This window comes from Eretmochelys imbricata, chromosome 13, assembly GCF_965152235.1.
Source record: "Eretmochelys imbricata isolate rEreImb1 chromosome 13, rEreImb1.hap1, whole genome shotgun sequence".
NCBI classification, from domain to species: Eukaryota; Metazoa; Chordata; order Testudines; family Cheloniidae; genus Eretmochelys; species Eretmochelys imbricata.
Window position 1 is genome coordinate 42,547,873 of NC_135584.1, and position 19,079 is coordinate 42,566,951.

The following is a 19,079-nucleotide window of genomic DNA, read 5'->3' on the forward strand; positions in this document are numbered from 1 at the left end:
ATTTCTTTCCCTCTCTTTTGGAGGGAAGAATGGATGGGTACATGGATGGATAGATTCATGGACAGATGGATATGTGACCCTAGAAACAGGACTGAGCTTCCAAGACCAAAACGTATTTTAAGGCAAAGAAATTACATACGAAGGAAGGCAACTTACTTGGTCTGACAGACAACTTCGTGCCAGAGCCAAAGTTGAGCTTGAAGCTCCCCGAATCAGTATTCACACAGCATTTCCTGCCATCACAAAAACCCTGCAAAGTTCTTGGCCCCTTTCCCTAGACATGGGCAAGAGACATGACAGCAAATCCCAAAGCTCTAACTAGAATCCCTTTGTCTAGGAATTGCAAGGACAGGATTGAGGGACACTGGCAGAGCTGGGGAGAGAGGGGAAAATCCCAGGTCTAGGATAGCAGAAAGCTGTGGGTTGGGATTGAGGAGCATCCGCAGAACTGGAAGGGGAGCCCAAGGCTTGGATAGCAAAGGGTTGTGGGTCAGAAATGAGGGGCGTCAGAAAAAACTTCTGTGAGGGAGAAATTCAGTTCTGTCCAGCCCTGAGTGATTCTCCAGCTCCCACAATGTATTAAAAATAGACATCCTCAGAAACTCAGAAATTCAACTAAAGCCATGAGTACGGCACTTACTGGGTACAACAAGGAGCCCTGTCCCACTCCCAAAGGTGACTTTACCAGCGCCAACATTCACACAGTGTTTCCTACTGCAACAAAAACCCTGACAGCATTGACTAGGAACTAACCTCCCTAAGCCAGAATTGGGGAGGAAGGTGCTCCACCTCAGGCAACGTTTCCAATTATATTCGACATGGATACCAAATGGGATATTGAAAGGAACCTAAAGGAAGAGAGCCCCCAAATCCCCTGGGCTCCTTTGAAAATCCAATCACAAGAACATATGTAGGTAAATAAATAGCTCTGCAGTGTGTGAAGTAGAGTGGTCCAGGTGCTAGCCAAAGCACTTGGGAAATCCAGATTCAAATCCCTCCTCCGCCATGGACAATTCCTGTCACTTTGGGCACGTCACGTGTACTCTCTGTGCCTCAGTCTCCCATCAGTGAAATGGGGACATTATTTCCCTACCTCACAATGGTGTTGTGTGGCTACATACACTAAATTCATAGACTCCAAGGTCAGAAGGGACCACTATGATCATCTGGTCTGTCCCGCCTGTATAACACAGGGCCAGAGACCTGCCCCCAAATAATTCCTAGAGCGGCTCTTTTAGCAAACCATCCAATCTTGATTTGATGGAGAATCCACCATGACACTTGGTAAATTGTTCCAGTGGTTAACTGCTCTCACTGTTTAAAATTGACGCCTTATTTCCAATTTGATTATGTCTGGCTTCAACTTCCAGACATTGAATCGTGTTAGACCTTTCTCTGCTAGACTGAAGAGCCCACTACTGAATATTTGTCCCCTACACAGGTACTTACAAACTGTAAGGAAGTGACCCCTGAACCTTCTCTTTGTTAAGTTAAATAGATTGAGCTCATGTCTACCACTATAAGGTGGGTTTTCTAATTCTTTAATCGTTCTAGTGGCTCTTCTCTGCAATCTCTCCAATGTACCAACCTCCTTCAAGAGCATGTTTTCTGCTGTACCTTATTTTGTTAGGGGAGCTGGTCTAAGCCGTAGCATCGTAAGCACTCCACTGGAGGAATGTGCTGGTACGGCTATATCAATACAGTGATGCTAGTTAACCTTGTCCAGGGTAAACTAGGTTTAATACCTCCATAAAATCCTCTGCTGCTCTCATCAGGTCCTTAATGACCAAACGCTCATTTTTAACTGAGGAAACTTTTAAACGGAAAGGCAGAGCACTTACTTGGTCTAACAGACAATTCAGTCCCAGAGCCAATGATTAACCCGTATCCCCTTGTGCCAATGTTCACACAACGTTTCCCGTCATCACAAAAACCCTGCAAATCACTGGGCAGAACTCAGCACCTAAAGGATGGTGATAGGATCCCCAAAACCAGAAACTGTGTTTGGAGGACTGAGTAACTTCAGTGTAGCCGGGGTGTCTCCCACATCCATTAACAAAAATAATCACTCCCCAAACATATCAAAAATGGACATTCTCAGAAACTCACAATTCAGCTAATGCCCATCACCGTGACACAGCCAGGGGACTTACCAGGTTTAACAAGGAGCCTTGTCCCACTCCCAAAGCTGAGCTTATAAGTACCATCATTCACACAGTGCTTCCCACTGCAACAAAAACCCTAGCCAAGAGAATGGTGTCTGCCCCCATGGAGCTGACACCCGTGGGCCAGGAATCTAGGGGCACAATGCTTCGGCCACTATCCACCCCATAGGCAACACACCCCGCGGTGCCCTTGAAAAATCGACCCATCAAAATGATACATAGATGGATGGATATATAATATCTACCTATATCTAAACACTAATGCAGCAATAAAATCAGCAGCTAATTTCAAGAGGGCCTTGAAGACCAAAAAGACCCTTGTGCCACAGAAGAAGTACCCATGAAGGCAGAGAACTTACTTGGTCTAACAGACAATTTGGTCCCCGAGCCAAAGTCGAGCCCATATCCCCCTGTGCCAGCAGTCACACAACATTTCCCTCCACAACAAAAACCGCAGCAAATCACTTGGCAAAGTTGAGCACCTCAAGGCCAGTAATATGATTCTGAAAACCAGGAATTTAAGGAGGAAATATTTGTTTGTAGGATTGAGTTGCATGTGTTGGCCAGGGAGCCCAGGGCTGGAATAGCAGGGGGCTATGGGTCAGGATTGAGGGATACTGGCAGATCGCAAGGAGGAGCCTAAAGGGATAGGGAGGCGGTGGGTCAGAATTAAGGGGCATTGGAAGAGTTGGATGTGGTGTGAAGATTCCAGCATTGGGGGTTGTGAATCAGGACAGACGGGCATTAGCTATTGTGTTGGGAGGTACAATACCAGGACCATTCTGGGTCTGCGCTGAGGAACGTTCTGAGAGCTGTTCATAATGTCCACCTTCAGCAGGGTGGAATCCAAATTGAACTTTCTCACTCTCTTTTTCCTGGACACAAATTTCAGCCTCACAGTTAAAAGGAAAACACCTTTAAAAGCCCAAGCTGCAGCCCGGTTTTCCACTGGGAAAATTTGGGTTTCTGCCAAGTAGGAATGAAAATCAGCTACACTTACGGGGCTTCACAAGAAGTCTCGTCCCACCTCCCAATGTGAGTGTGCTGCCGTAGTTCACACAGTGTTTTCCACCCCAACAAAAATGTAAGAGCTGTTCCTTGTGCAAACAAAGCTCTTCAGGATGGATTAGCCAATACATCCTAGCCTAGTGTTGATATTGTTCCATATAATGGACCAGATCCTCAGCTGCTATAAATCAGTGTAATGCCATTGATGCCAAAGATGTTACCCCAATATACAGTAGCTGGATGTATTTTGTCTGTCTACATCTCCCTGATTGTATTTAATAATTGTAGGTTACAATCGGGGTTCTAAGACTCAGGACTCCTGGGTTCTATCCCCAGGTGCGAGAAAGGAATCCAGTCTAGTGACTTAAAAGGGGAGGGTTAGGACCCTGGACTCCTGGGTTCTAGTCGCACCTCTGGGATGTGAGGAGAGTTTTAGTGTGAAGGGGCTCTAAATTAGGATTTCTAAATTCCGTCCTTAGTTTTGGGTTGAATTATGGGGTGCAGTGGCAAGAGAAGCATGGGCTGGAAGTCCAGACACTTGGGTTCTAGCCCCTGCTCAGAGAGAGGAGAGCTGTCCTGAAGATTAGAGCAAGGGACCGGGAATCAGGATGCATGGATTGAATTCCCTGCTCTGGGAGATAGTGGGGTCTAGTGTGCTAGAGTAGGGCGGAGAGCTGGGAGTCAGGACACCTGGGTTCTATCCCCAGCTTGGACAGGGGAGTGGAATCTAGTGGTCGCTCATGGAGTCTGAAATGTTTCTGCTCTCAGTTAAACATAATTATGTGCAATGGGAGAGATTTTTGAATGATACAAAAGGCAGGTGCCTGATGCCCAGGGACTTAGATAGGAACAGCATTGCCCTTCGTGCCTTGTCCCTTTGTGAACTTCAGCAAAACCAACATATTTTCATTAAAAAAAAAAAAAAAGATTTTGTCACAATTGCATTTTCTGATGGAAAAACTGTTTTGATGAAAAATTTCTAGCCAACCCTGCTTCAGAGGCCATACAGCAGGAGAAATTAAGGACAGGAACTTACTTGGAATGACAACCAGTCTAGTTCCTCTTCCAAACACTGGCTTGTCGTACCCGCTTGTAGTCCCACAGTGTTCTCTGCCATGACAAAAATCTATCTACTGCAGAGGCCAGGGGGCCATGTTGACAAAAACATGTCAAATTGCAAGGGTGGCTAATATTGAAGTCTAAATTGCTAGGCCAGGTGCTCAGTCTAGGGTAAATTGATGCAATGTCATTGAAGTTAATGGAGTTGAGGCTCTGGCTTTGTGTGTTTGGTTGGACAATTACATTGTCTAAAATGGATATGTGAAATGGAGTGGCCACATGGGTGAGTCATCTAACTATGGATCAGAAAAAGGCAGAATTCTACTCCGGGAAGCATTGTGACTTTTTTTCCTGCTCAGATATGACAGTGATCAGTGACCCTATAAGAAGATTAGATACATACTCCACCACTTTTCAAATCCTTTCTGCCCCTTTTGTGTTTCTCTTAATTTCTCAGTCCTTCTGCTCTTATATTTTATCACTTTAATAAAAGGGAATTATGCCTCATTTCCAAAGGGAATTGATAGGGAGTTAAGTGCCTAATTCTCATTGGCTTTCATAGATTCTGAGGTCAGAAAGGACCACTGTGATCATCTAGTCTGACCGCCTGCAGAACACAGGCCAGAGAAATTCCCCCAAAATATTCCAGTTGGAACTAACCTATACCTATGAGAACTGGAGGTCCAATTCCTTGAGATGTTTTTTGAAAATCCCACATAACATTCCAAATACTTACTTGGCTTTACAATTAGTTGTGTCCCAGATCCAAAGATGAGCTTGAAGTCATTGTTACCCACAGTGATAAAGCCCACGGCAAAAAGACTCACCTCTAGTCTTAAAAAACATTGATGCTGATATTTTCAAAGCTACCTAAGAGATTCCAAGGCCCATTTCCAATAATACAAATTAGGCTTTCAAATCCATTAGATATTTACCAGCATATCTTGGATATTATCACCTACCAGGTTCCACAGTCAATTTCGTCCCCCTCCCAAAGATCAATTTCCAACTTGCTACTGAAGACACACAATGACACATCCAATAACAAAAACAAAGCGCATTACTGTGCAGCAGCATCTCTTTGAATTTATGTCTCTTGGGATGTACACATGAATTTTAGCTTCAAAGAAGGTTCCAAAAGAAAAAAAGTATAGTCCAGTATCTCAACCCATAACAGAGTGATTGATTGACCTACCTACCTACCTACCTATTACAGTATCTGAGCCCTTCTTAGATTTTCACTTATTTCAACTATATTGTATTCTACAAACTCTAAGGAATCAAGTCCATTTTCTTCTGGGAGACAGATACTTATTTAAAATAATAACTATAATACTTTTGTGCTGTCCTGTCCGCAACTATGCATTCAATTAAAATGCTAAAGAAAAACGACTTACTGGGTGTTACAGAGAGTTTTGTTCCCTTCCCAAATATGAGCTTTGTGTTGCCTGTTCCATAATTCCCACAGCAACACACAGCCTTACAATAACCATGCACAGGGGACCAAGCCCTTTGCTCCACAGTGGAAGACTTGTTATATCCCCATTTTTGTTCACAAAAGGCATGATCCAAGGGCCATCGGGATCTTTGGAAAGAATCTCATTGGCTTTAATTGCTTTTAGATCAGGCCCATTGGAGAGAAGGGGGAAACTTACCATGTAACATTATTAATAATTTTATTTCCATAGTGAAATTGAGGATTGGTCCATAAACTCGTTGGTGCTATATCCCCAACCTGATAGATCATCTTGAAAACTGCAGGACAGAAGTTATGTTAAAATATAGAATTTCTATCTTTCTAACTGCTTGTCTATCTATCTACATAGATATATTTAGCTATATATCTGTATAGCACTCTATCCCCCACCTAGCTAGCTAGCTATCAGATAACCTAGATATATTTAGCGCTCTATCCCCACACATATCTATCTATCTATCTATCTATCCAAATTGTGAGATTGCGTCTAAAGACTCTGATTCTGAACGTGATTCAGATATATTACATTATACACACTGTACAGTACAAAACCACTTACTTGGTTTTACAGACAGTTTGGTACCCTTCCCAAAGATATTGCTTCCCCCATAGTTCCCACAGCAGTACACAGCCTTACAAGAACTGTATATGGGAGAGAGGGAACCTATTCCTCCACAAAGAAAGGCTGCCTACCTTTCCATCTTTGCTGCTATAGCACAGAAGACTGAGGGCCCAGGGATTAGGAATTGCTTTCTTCCCCTAATAAAACTAAGTTTAGGCCCATACAACAATTATTGCCATATCCCCCAACCAATTATAAATTCAGTGTTATGGACATAACTCTTCCCTTAGCTTTGTCACAATGAAGTGAAGTCCTAAGTGAATATATACAGAATGATCTCTGTCTTTTTGTCCATCCCGCTCTCGCTCTCTGTGCTCACTCATTATCCATCAATACATCTCGGCAATGATGCAAAGACCATCATGACAGTATCTGAGCAGCTCTGGAAATTCCTAGCTCATGCATGTATATATTGCATTTGTAGAAACTCTATTAATGCCACACCACTTACTTGGTTTGACAGAGAGTTTTGTTCCCTTTCCAAAAATTAGTTTAGCGCTGTATCCTCCAGAATCCCCACAGCAGCTCATAGCTTTACAAGAACCACACAGCAAGAAAAAAGATCCTTTTCCTGTCCAGTGGAAGGCTCCCTACATTTCCATCCTTCGTCACATAATACGGGAGGGTTAAGGATCTAGCACCAGAAGTTTTAAAGGTGTTGAGGTAGATGGAGATGGGCACCTAGTGGGAATTTCAATACAGCCTACTTGCCTAATTCAAAGGTAGTTGGGTACCGAGGTGCTTTTGGAAAGATGCCCTATCTGTTGGGAAATTTTGAAAAAAATTCATTTCCCCCAAATTTTCCTCATTTGCTTTTTTTAGTTTTATGTTGCAAAAACTAAAACTAGACAGGGTTCAGAGTAGCAGCCGTGTTAGTCTGTATCCGCAAAAAGAAAAGGAGGACTTGTGGCACCTTAGAGACTAACAAATGTATTTGAGCATAAGCTTTCGTGAGCATGCATCCGATGAAATGAGCTGTAGCTCACGAAAGCTTATGGTCAAATAAATTTGTTAGTCTCTAAGGTGCCACAAGTTCTCCTGTTCTTAAAACTAGACAGTTATGATTTTCAAAAACCAATTTCCACAAAAAACATCAGTTTTGGGGGGAATTATTGGATCCAGTGGCTAGGGAGTCCAGAAACTTGGGTTCTAGCCCCTGCTCAGAGAAAGGGGTGCTGTCTTGAAAGTTAGCGCAAGGGATTTAGAATTAGGATGCTTGGGTTAAATTCCCTGCTCTGGGAGGATAGTGGGGTCTAGTGGGTTAGAGAAGAGAGGTGGGCTGGGAGTCAGGACACCTGGGTTCTATCCCTAGCTTGGGATAGGGGAGTGGAGTCTAGTGGTTGCTCACGTGCCCAAAATGTTTCTGCTCTCAGTTAAACGTAATTAGGTGCAATGGGGGAGATTCTTTGAATGCAGGCAGGTGCCCAATGCCCGTGGACTTAGATGGGAACCATATTGCCCTTTGTGCCTTGTCCCTCTCTGTGCATCAACCTAATAAAATAAACCCCCAGTTCAACCAACTCTCTGAAAGTCAAATTCACTTTATTAAAAAATGGTTCTCCATTAAAAAACTAAAACCACTTACTTGGCCTCACAATCAGTCTCGTTCCTTTCCCAAAAGTCACTTTATTGTTCCCAGTACTCACACAGTAATTTGCACCACGACGAAAACACCAGCTGCCACTCTAAGGAGTTTAGCACTCTGTGAATCTATTTATGCCTAGAGTTTCCTCAACAGGAGTCAATTTTAAATCAGAAGTAAAGTTATTGTAAATTGGCTTAGCTTCTATGTCTTGGAGGGAATTATGTTGGTTTACGCCAGCTGAGAATCCGGCCCATTGTTTTATCTGAGATACATTTTGTTCTTGGATAAAATACAATATGGGCCAATTCCTCAACTGGTAAATCAACCCAGCTCCCTTGAAGCCCATGGTGCCGTGGGCCATATTTTGTAAGATATTAGATGCCTAAAAATGCAGATGTACACCTGGTGGGCTTTTCAAAAGAGCCTACGCTCCTAATTCCCCTGAAATCAGTGAGAGTTAGGTGCCTAGACTCTTTTGTAAATGGCATTGCATGACTGTCTGCTCTTACAGGCACCTAAATACCTTTAAAAATTGGCCCTATGTTCATAGACACCAGCTGAGAAGCTGACTTGCTTTTACTGTTTGGAGAAACACAACATTAGGTAGCCTTATTAGCACTTGTTTTAAGTTTAACTTCAAACTGTTCAAAAGAGAGATTTTTTTGTTTTTTACATAATGTATAGTCCATTGCCAGCGAGACACTGTTGAGACCAAGAACTGTGCTTCCAGGATTCAAGAAAGGACTGGACGTTCATATGGATAATGAAACCTCCAGAGTTACATTAGAGAGGACCAAAAAATAGATGGGATACAGCCCCGCCCTGGAATATTTAGAGTGGGGTTTTAGAAATTAAGGGGCTTTGGCCATCCCATGAAACTCTGAAAATTGCATTTGGTCAGATTGCAGTTATCTGAGTGATGGTAATGTTCCTTTGGAGCCTTAATCTATGTACCGAGATCACAAAACAGCATCCACACCAAACTATTCAGTTAAGCACAGTGTTTTCATTCAACGAACTTCTTCAGTTTTTCTGATGTATCTGAAAAAGCACTGTGAGATATCCTGAAATATCATTTATTTTTACCCTCCAAAAATTGAGTGAAAGGAAAAGCACTTACTAGGTTTTATCAGTAGCTGAGTTCCACCTCCAAAGACAGGTTTGTATGCATCATTAGTCACACGGCATGTCCCACCATAACAAAAACTTCAAAATTTTAATTTTTTGGAAAAAGACAGCTTTCCCTCGGCGGGCGGGGGAGGGGGGAAGAGTGATGTTTCCACACTGTATCTTAGAAATTAGGGTTTGTTGTTGTTATCACAGCAGGATAGTGCTGCATCAACATTGTACCTTAGAAAGGAGGGGCAGGATTTGTTGTTGTTATTGCAGCAGTACTTAAGAGCCCTATTCAGGAACCAGGACTTATGGTGCTAGGTGCTGTACAAACATCCGACAGAAAGACAATCCTGTCCCATGGCGCTTACAATCTAAGTATAAGATGAGGGAGACACAGACACTCCAACAGCGAAGCACAAGGAGGCAATGAGACCATATTCCAAACCATCTCTGGTATTTGGCTAAGCACTTTTATCCAAAATACTTGGGTGACTTTGGAAATATCATTTTAACTGTTAAACTATCCCCCAGAGAATCAGCTCTTCACTTCTTGTGCAGAGGATCAATGCAAGGCCAATAAGCCATGTTAGCGCCACGTTAGCCCGGAGTCACAACTCTTGTACTGGCCCCCTCTGCACAAAGGTGAATTTTGCCATTACAGATTTGCCGTCCTTGGAGGAGAAAAGATATTACAAATGATGTGTGCTTAAGACTAGAGCTGGTTGGAAAGATTTTTCAAAAACCCCTTCCTGAATTGGGATGAAAAGCCAGTTTTTCAAAAAAAAATTGTGAAATGTAATTCCAAAAAATTATTCATTTTGGGTCATTCAAAAGATTTTGGTTTTGACCTTTTATGTTTAGTTTTTCATATATGAAATAAAGTAAAAAAATTTAAAAAGTTTCATAATGAAAAATCAAAAAGGGACACTGTAACATTGCTTAATTTTTCTAATAGTTTTTCATAGAGGCCAACACACTGTCATGAAAAAGTTGGTTTTCTCTAAATCACATTTTCTGACGGAAAAACTGTTTTGATGATAATTTTCCAACCAACCCTGCTTCAGAGGCCATACAGCAGGAGAAATTAAGGATGGGAACTTACTTGGAATGACAACCAGTCTAGTTCCTCTTCCAAACACTGGCTTATTGTACCCACTTGTAGTCCCACAGTGTTCTCTGCCCTGACAAAAATCTATCCACTGCAGAGGCCAGGGGGCACGTTGTGCGATAGAGGTAAAGGAGAAAAGCATGCTGGGATTTTCAAAGAGGCCATTGGAATTCAGTGGGACGCAGGTGCCCAAACCCCTTAGTGATCCCTGAAAATCACAGCATGCATATTTTGGCCCAGAACATTAGCACGTTTTTTACTGTCACAGCTCCATTGACTTCAATGAAGCCACACCAGTTTCTGCATAGTTTTAAAACAATTAAAGGCATCCAAGTCTCATAGGTTGCTTGGAAAACCCAGTTTTAATCTCCCTCTGCTTCAGTTCCCCCCATCTGTAAAATGGGCAGAACGATACTTCCTTCCTCCACTTTCATAGCTCACTCTGTGCGGGCCGGGCCTATTTGAATCTGTTAGTACAGCACCCAGCACAAGGGCACTAGGCTTGCCAGCCCTCCAGGGTTGTCCTGGAGTCTCCAAGAATTAAAGATCAATATTTAATTAAAGATTATGTCATGTGATGGGACCTCCAGGAATACGTTCACCCAAAGCTGGCAACCTACATGGTGCCCTGACGTGAACTGAGGCTGTAGCACTAGTCTGCTAAGAAGGGTTCAGATACTATTGCCATGAGGACCTCTAGGTAGATAAGTAAGAACATAACAGACACCCCGTTTCTTGACACAGCTAACATGAGAAGTGGACAGATCTGTGGCAGTTGTTCTACAATCAGGAAGTATCCTGCAGTGCTCCCAGGAGAGGGAACCTAACGGATCTTCCATTCTCTACCTCCCACTGTGCCAACACCATGAGTAACCACTAATTGGCTGTGGTATTTTTATACAAACTCCCTAGCAACAACCAAAAACCAAGCCACTTACTTGGCATAACAAGGAGTTTGGAGCCAACTCCAAAAGTGAGCTTTGCAAAGCTGCTTCCCGAATTTACACAGCAACACGCAGCTTTACATTAACCATTTCCCTTCTCTCTGATGGCATGTCAAATTGCGATGGTCCTAATGTAGAGATCTAAATTGCTGGGCCATGTGCCTAAGCTCATGTAAATTGATGCAATGACATTGAAGTTAACGGAGTTGAGGCTCTGGCCCTGAGTGTTTAGTTGGACAATTACAAACTGGATATGTGAAATGGAGTTGCCACATGGGTGACACATCTAACTATGGATCAGAAAAAGGCAGAATTCTACTCCTGGAAGCACTGTGACTTTTTTTCCTGCTCAGATATGACAGTGATCAATGACCCTATAAGAAGATTAGATACATACTCCACCACTTTTCAAATCCTTTCTAACATGAAGAAAGAAAGAAAGAAAGAAAGAAAGAGAAAGAAAGAAAGAAAGAAAGAAAGAAAGAAAGAAAGAAAGAAAGAAAGAAAGAAAGAAAGAAAGAAAGGTTATTTTAGCCAAAGGAGTTACTATAATTATGTAGTTTGACCACAAGCATAACAAAAGAGTTTAGATAGATTAGATTAGATAATAAACTTGTCATCCAACAGTTACCAACCAATCCACAGATCATGAATAAACTTAACCCAATGAATAATCTTTACAGAAATGGGAGTAAAGGTAGAACCAATAGATATAATTCACAGTAATATTAGCAGGGCTCAACGAATTTCCTATTTTTGCAGGATAGACAGGTTGCAGTGCAGTAGAAATTCCTATACCAAATAGGAAAACTAAGAGCCAAACTTTCTATTGGTGCAAATCCATTGACTTAATGGCATTACATCAGCGGAGGATTTAGCCCAAGACATGTAACCACTATCTGATGAGACTGTCTGTGAGCTAGTCTGTCCTCTCGAAGAGGAAACATGCAGGTTTGTAACTCTAGAATTCCTGCCTGGCTCATAGTTATTGTTAGCAAGCATATTTACACCCTGATTCTGTGACCCTTGTGCCCAATGAGCAAGATCCTTGGCTAGTGTGAACCCGAATAGCTTCTTTGACTTCAGTGGGTGTACTCCAGGAGCAAGGGGCTACTCAGCATGATTTAGGAGAATGGCAAAATCTTGTATATTTCCAATGATATATCTGCCCATACCCATGCCTACCTGGATTCACCGTTAATTTTGTGCCTTTGCCGAAGGTGAGTTTCCAGTTTGATCCAGAAGCTGCACAGTGACAAACCCAATAACAAAAACCCTAGGGCTGGGATTTCAAAGGACACCTACTGAGGTAGACCAATAGATTTTTAAGGCCAGAATGGACCATGAGAACATCCAGTCTGACCTCCATGGGATTTCAGTGGGAATTGGGCACCTAATTCCCTTAGGCTCTTTTGAACCTCTCAGCTCCTTTTTACTGTCGTCTTCTCCTCCTGAATCTAGTCCCACAAACAAAAGCAACAGATCAATACAAAGTGAGGCAAATGAAGAGAACTGCTAAGCAATTTCTTCATAGAAAAAAATTTTTGCTGCCCTCACCCTTGTCACTTACTTGGCCGGACAGTCAGTTTAGTGCCAGATCCAAAAATCAACCTGTTTGTTCCTCCTGTATATGGCACAGTGATTCAGAGCCAAGCAAAAACTCCCCTCACTTACTCTAGCCTTGTAACCTGCCTTAACAGGGATTACAAGTTTGGGGGCAAAATAGGATCCTGATGATTTTGGATAAGCTCTTGAGCTCATGTAAACTGGCACTTGACCCATTGATTTCAGTGGCATTGCATCAATGCACATCCGCTGGGATCCCGCCGCATTGACTCCAGTGGGGCTGTGATTGGTTTATACCAACTGAGGACCAGTCCCCATTGACCATGGAGCTATGGCTGATTTCCATCAGCTGGGGATCTGGCCCACTGACTCCAATGGAGGTATGCCCAGTTTACACCAGCTCCAGAGATTCCTGCTGATAACCCCACATGGCTGGAATCCCTCTGGACCATAACAGCTGAAGGTACCTACCGGGTTTGATCAGCAATTTAGTTCCCTTTCCAAAGATGAGTTTGTCTGCATTTCCTGAATATGCACTGTGATGATCCCCCTTACAAAAAGGGTCTTTTATGAGTCACTGCTCGTTTCCTAGCCCCTCCGGAAACATGCAATGCACCTCACACCAACTCCTTGATAATTTGACGATTATCTAGCCACAAAACAATTGCGTACCATGGAATCATACACATTAGAATTGGAAAAGACCTCTTCAGGCATCTATCTATCAATCGATCCATCGATCTAACCAAATGGTCAGACTGCCTCTAGTGACTCAAAGTTTGAATATGAGTGAGATATATTACATTGTACATACTATGCAGTACAAAACCATTTAATTGGTTTAACAGAGTGGTTGGTACCCTTCCCAAAAATGAACTTAGTATTGCTTCCCCCATAGTTCCCACCGCATTACACAGCCTTACAAGAACTGTGTACGGGAGAGAGAGAACCTATTCCTCCACAGAGAAATATATCATACCTTTCCATCTTTGCTGCTCTGGCATAGAAGACTAAGGGCCCAGGGATTGTGAATTGCTTTCTTCCCCTAATAAAACGGAGTTTAGGCCCACACAACAATTACTGCCATATCCCCCAACCGATTATAAATTTAGTGTTTTGAACATAACTCTTCCTTTAGATTTGCCACAATGAAGTGAAGTCCTAAGTTAGTACATATGGAATGATCTCTGTTATTTGTCCATCCTATCTCTATCCCCTAGCTCTCTATCCGCACTCATAATCCATCTATACATCTAGGCAATGATGGAAAGACCATCACGACAGTATCTTAGCAGCTCTGGAAATTCCTAGCTCATGTTGTGTGGGTTGCATTTATAGAAACTCTATTAACACCTCACCACTTACTTGGTTTTACAGAGAGTGTCGTTCCCTTTCCAAAAGTTAGCTTAGCGCTGAATCCTCCAGAATTCCTAAAGCAGCTCATAGCTTTACAAGAACCACAGAGCGAGAAGAAAGAACATTTTACTGTCCAGTGGAAGGCTCCCTACACTTCCATCCTTGGTCACATAATACAGGAGAGTTAAGGATCTAGTGCCAGAAGTTTAAAGGTGTTTAGGCAGCTGAAGATAGAGATAGGCACCTAGTGGGAATTTTAATACAGCCTTCTTTCCTAATTCAGAGGTAGTTGGGTACTGAGGTGTTTTTGGAAAGCTGCCCTATCAGCACCTTCAGGTGCCTAAATACCTTTGAAAATCTGGCACTATCTTACACATCACTTTATTTTGCAAGTTGAGTTTAGGTCCATACACTGGCTAAAGCCACATCTCTAAATCATTACAAATTCAGTACTTTGTCCAGAACTGAATTTACAAATCTAGATACATAGATTTAGGGCATCTGTCTATCTATGTTCCTCCTCAAAATCCTACCTCGTTATCAGTTATTTGAAACAAACCCTTTTATATTTACAAACATTATCAACACCTACCAGGCTTCACCACAAATTTAGTCCCACTCCCAAAGATGTATTTCCTGCTGCTTCCAGAGTTAACACAGTGACACAGACAATAATAAAAACCTTGTGAATTCAATTTACATTGTCAGCTCTTTTGATGCATGTCTCTTTGCACGTATATGGCTAAGACATCTAGCAATAAATCCCACACAGAGACGTCATTATAGGTGTCCCAAGTGGTCAACTTGTGATCTATCTATCTATCTATCTATCTATCTATCTATCTATCTATCTATCTATCTATCTATCTCCATACTCACACACCTAGCTGCACAATAAGGACAGCAATGGTATTTTTAATCCTCTAAAACTTCATAAGACCAGTCAGTTGATACAAAAGTTGCCTTAAAAAAAGAGGCTTATTTTTCCCCTGGGGTTCTGGATATGTTTTAAGTACACTAAATTAACCGATCACAGCTGTTGAAATAAATGACCGTGCTGAATTCCCTGTTTCATGTCATTACTGACGACTGGCTGTAATAAGAGGGATATTTGGGCTAAATTCTTCCCAGGTGTAACTCCTTTCAGATCAGTCAGTTTAATAAAGGGGTGATTTTACACCAATAAAGCATACCTCTCCACCTCCTATTAGAAATAGAAGCATAGGAATAGCCAGAGTGGATAAGAGCACCTTGCCCAGGCTCCAACAATAACTAGAACCTGCTATCTCAGAGGAAGGTTTTAGGGAGTGATATGGCAGTCTGCTGTTCCTCCCTAATTCCACATCATTTAGTGGTGAGTGCATACAGGGAAGCAGGCAGACTTATAGCTCTGTTGCATTCCACCCTTTCTCCTATGACTCTGCACATGGTGTCGTTGGGGGAGATTTTCAAAAGTTCCAATGTGAGTTAGGCACCTCACTCCCGGGGACTTGCAGTGGGGCAAATGGTGTAGATTCTTTTGAAAATCTCACCCATAATCCATACACGAGAAAGTTTTAAAAGGCACCTAAGGGATTTAGGAGCATTTTTTCCATTGCAAATCAATGACATTTATGCTTCTAAATACCAGAGGCACTTTGAACACCCCCTGTCCCAATAATCAATGGCATTATATGACAGGGTTGCCTACAATAGTAGAGGAGGGGACTCAGTGTCCCAGGAGGCTTATTCCAGTCCTATATTCTTAAACAGCCAATCATTATTTTAAAAAATCCTGCCAAGCTCAAAGGTACCATGGGGCAGTGAGTTCCAGAGGCTTAAAATGTGTAAGTATTTTTAGCTCTTTTAAATTTGCTGCCTCTCATGTTTTATTGACCACCCTCTTGTTCTTGCCTTATTAGGCATGTTGAATAATATTCCTGTTACTTACTGGGATTCACTACTAGCTTTGTTCCAGTTCCAAAGGTGACCTTGTTGTTATTGCTCACAGTAATAAAAACCTTAACAAAAACCTCGCATTCCACCTCTGTAAAGCTGACACAAACGAGTGAACCAACAAAGGGACACATTCAACAGTGAATCTTCTTTTAAAAGGAATACTTTCACAGTGTGACCATCTAATGAAGGGACTAGATCCTCAGCTAGGGTAAACTACGATAGTTTCATTCAATTCAATCAGCTGTGCCAATTTCCAATCAACTGGAGATCTGGCCTAAAATTTTAATTTTGCTACTAGCTCTACAGACAAACGATCTAACCTGTTGAATGACAAAGAAAGAAAGAAAGAAAGAAAGAAAGAAAGAAAGTTAGTTATTTTAGCAAAAGGAATTCCTATAATAATATAGTTTGATCATAAGCATAACAAAAGAGATTCGATTAGATAAAATAATAAATTTGCCATCCAGTAGTTACCAACCGACCACAGATCATGAATAAACTTGACCCAATGAACAGTCTTTACAAGTACCAAATAAAGGTAGATCCAATAGATATAATTCACAGTAATATTAGTGGGACTCAATGAATTTGCTATTTTTGCAGGATTGACAGGTTGCAATGCAGTAGAAATTCCTATACCAAACAGGAGATGTAGGAGCCAAACTTTTCTCTTGGTGCAAATCCATTGACTTAATGGAGTTACATCAGTGGAGGATTTAGCACAAGCTATGTAACCACTATCTGATGAGACTGTCTGTGAGCCAGTCTGTTCTCTCGAAGAGGAAACACGGAGGTTTGTATCTCCAGAATTTCTGCCTGGCTCATAGTTATTGTTAGCAAGCATATTTACACCCTGATTCTGCGACCCTTGTGCCCAATGAGCCAGACACTTGGCTGGTGTGAAGCTGCATAGCTCCTTTGACCTCAGTGGGTCTACTCCAGGAGCAAGGGGCTACTCAGCATGATTCAGGACGACAGCAGAATCTGAGCCTTCTATTTTTCCAGTGATACCTCTGCCCTTGTCCATGCCGACCTGGGTTCACCGTTAATTTTGTACCTTTGCCGAAGGTGAGTTTCCAGTTCAGTCCAGAAGCCGCACAGTGACAAAGCCAAGAACAAACCCCTAGGGCTGGGATTTCAAAGGACACCTACTGAGGTAGACCAATAGATTTTTAAGGCCAGAATGGACCATGAGAACATCCAGTCTGACCTCCATGGGATTTCAGTGGGAATTGGGCACCTAATTCCCTTAGGCTCTTTTGAACCTCTCAGCTCCTTTTTACTGTCGTCTTCTCCTCCTGAATCTAGTCCCACAAACAAAAGCAACAGATCAATACAAAGTGAGGCAAATGAAGAGAACTGCCAAGCAGTTCTTCACAGAAAAAAATTTTTGCTGCCCTCACCCTTGTCACTTACTTGGCCGGACAGTCAGTTTAGTGCCAGATCCAAAAATCAACTTCTCTGCTCCTCCTCTATATGGCACAGTGATTTAGGGCCAAGCAAAAACTCCCCTCGCTTACTCTAGCCTTGTAACCTGCCTTAACAGGGATTACAAGTTTGGGGGCAAAGTAGGATCCTGATGATTTTGAATAAGTTCCTGAGCTCATGTAAACTGGCACTTGACCCATTGATTTTAGTGGCATTGCATCAATGCACATCCGCTGGGATCCCGCCGCATTGACTCCAATGGGGCTGTGATTGGTTCATACCAACTGAGGACCAGTCCCCATTGACCATGGAGCTATGGCTGATTTCCATCAGCTGGGGATCTGGCCCCTGACTCCAGTGGAGGTATGCCCAGTTTACACCAGCTCCAGAGATTCCTGCTGACAACCCCACATGGCTGGAATCTTTCTGGACCGTAATGGCTGAAAGTACCTACCAGGTTCAATCAGCAGTTTAGTTCCCTTTCCAAAGACAAGTTTGTCTGCGTATTCTGAAGAAGCACTGTGACAATCCCCCTTACAAAAAGGGTCTTTACTGAGTCACTGATTGTTTACTAGCCCCTCCAGAAACTTGCTGTGCATCTCACACCAACTCCTCGATGATTTGATGATTATCTAGCCACAAAACTGTTGTGTACCATGGAATCATACAAATTAAAATTGGAAAAAACCTCCTCGGGCATCTATCTATCTGTCTGTCTGTCTGTCTATCTGTCTAACCATCCAATTTGTGAGACTGCCTCCAGTAACTCTGAGTTTGAATATTAATCAGATATATTACATTGTACATACTATGCACCACAAAACCACTTACTTGGTTTAACAGAGAGTTTGGTTCCTTTTCCAAAGATGAGCTTAACGTTGCTTCCCCCATAGTTCCCACAACAATACACAGCCTTACAAGAACCGCATATGGGAGAGAGGGAACCTATTTCTCCAGATAGGAAGGCTTCCTACCTTTCCATCTTTGCTCATATACCATAAGATATTAAGGGCCCAGGGATCATGAATTGCTTTCTTTCCCTAATAAAACTGAATTTAGGTCCACACAACAATTACTGCCATATCCCCCAACCGATTATAAATTCAGTGTTATGAACATTACTCTTACTCAAGATTTGACACAATGAAGGCCTAAATGAGTAGATACGGAATGATCTCTGTTTATTTGTCCATCGTATCTATCTATGTCTGCCTGTCTGTCTGTCTAAAAACAGATTTATTTATCTAGATCTCTATCCCCACTCATAATCCATCTATACATCTAGGCAATGATGCAAAGACCATCACGACAGTACCTGAGCACCTCTGGAAATTCCTAGCTCATGTCGTGTGGGTTGCATTTATAGAAACTCTATTAGCACCTCACCACTTACTCGGTTTTACAAAGAGTGTCGTTCCCTTTCCAAAAGTTAGCTTAGCGCTGAATCCTCCAGAATCCCCACAGAAGCTCATAGCTTTACAAGAACCACACAGCAAGAAAAAAGAGCCTTTTCCTGTCCAGTGGAAGGCTTCCTACACTTCCATCCTTCGTCCCATAATGCAGGAGGGTGAAGGATCTAGCACCAGAAGTTGAAAGGTGTTTAGGTAGCTGAAGACAGAGATAGGCACCTACTGGGAGTTTCAAAAGAGCATAGTTGCCCAATTCAAAGGTACCTGGGTATCTAGGTGATTTTGGAAAGATGCCCTA

At 42.3% G+C, this 19,079-nt stretch overlaps 1 gene segment (V, D, J or C); it reads right to left on the reverse strand.

Annotated features, from left to right (window-relative positions):
• The window catches only part of LOC144273717 (T cell receptor alpha chain MC.7.G5-like), a 58,336-nt gene extending 39,491 nt beyond the window's left edge, over positions 1 to 18,845 (reverse strand). Inside the window, 1 exon segment of the C gene segment in view lies at positions 18,766 to 18,845. Within this exon segment, the coding sequence occupies positions 18,766 to 18,844 (79 nt within the window).
• Positions 18,846 to 19,079: the final 234 nt, after the last annotated feature.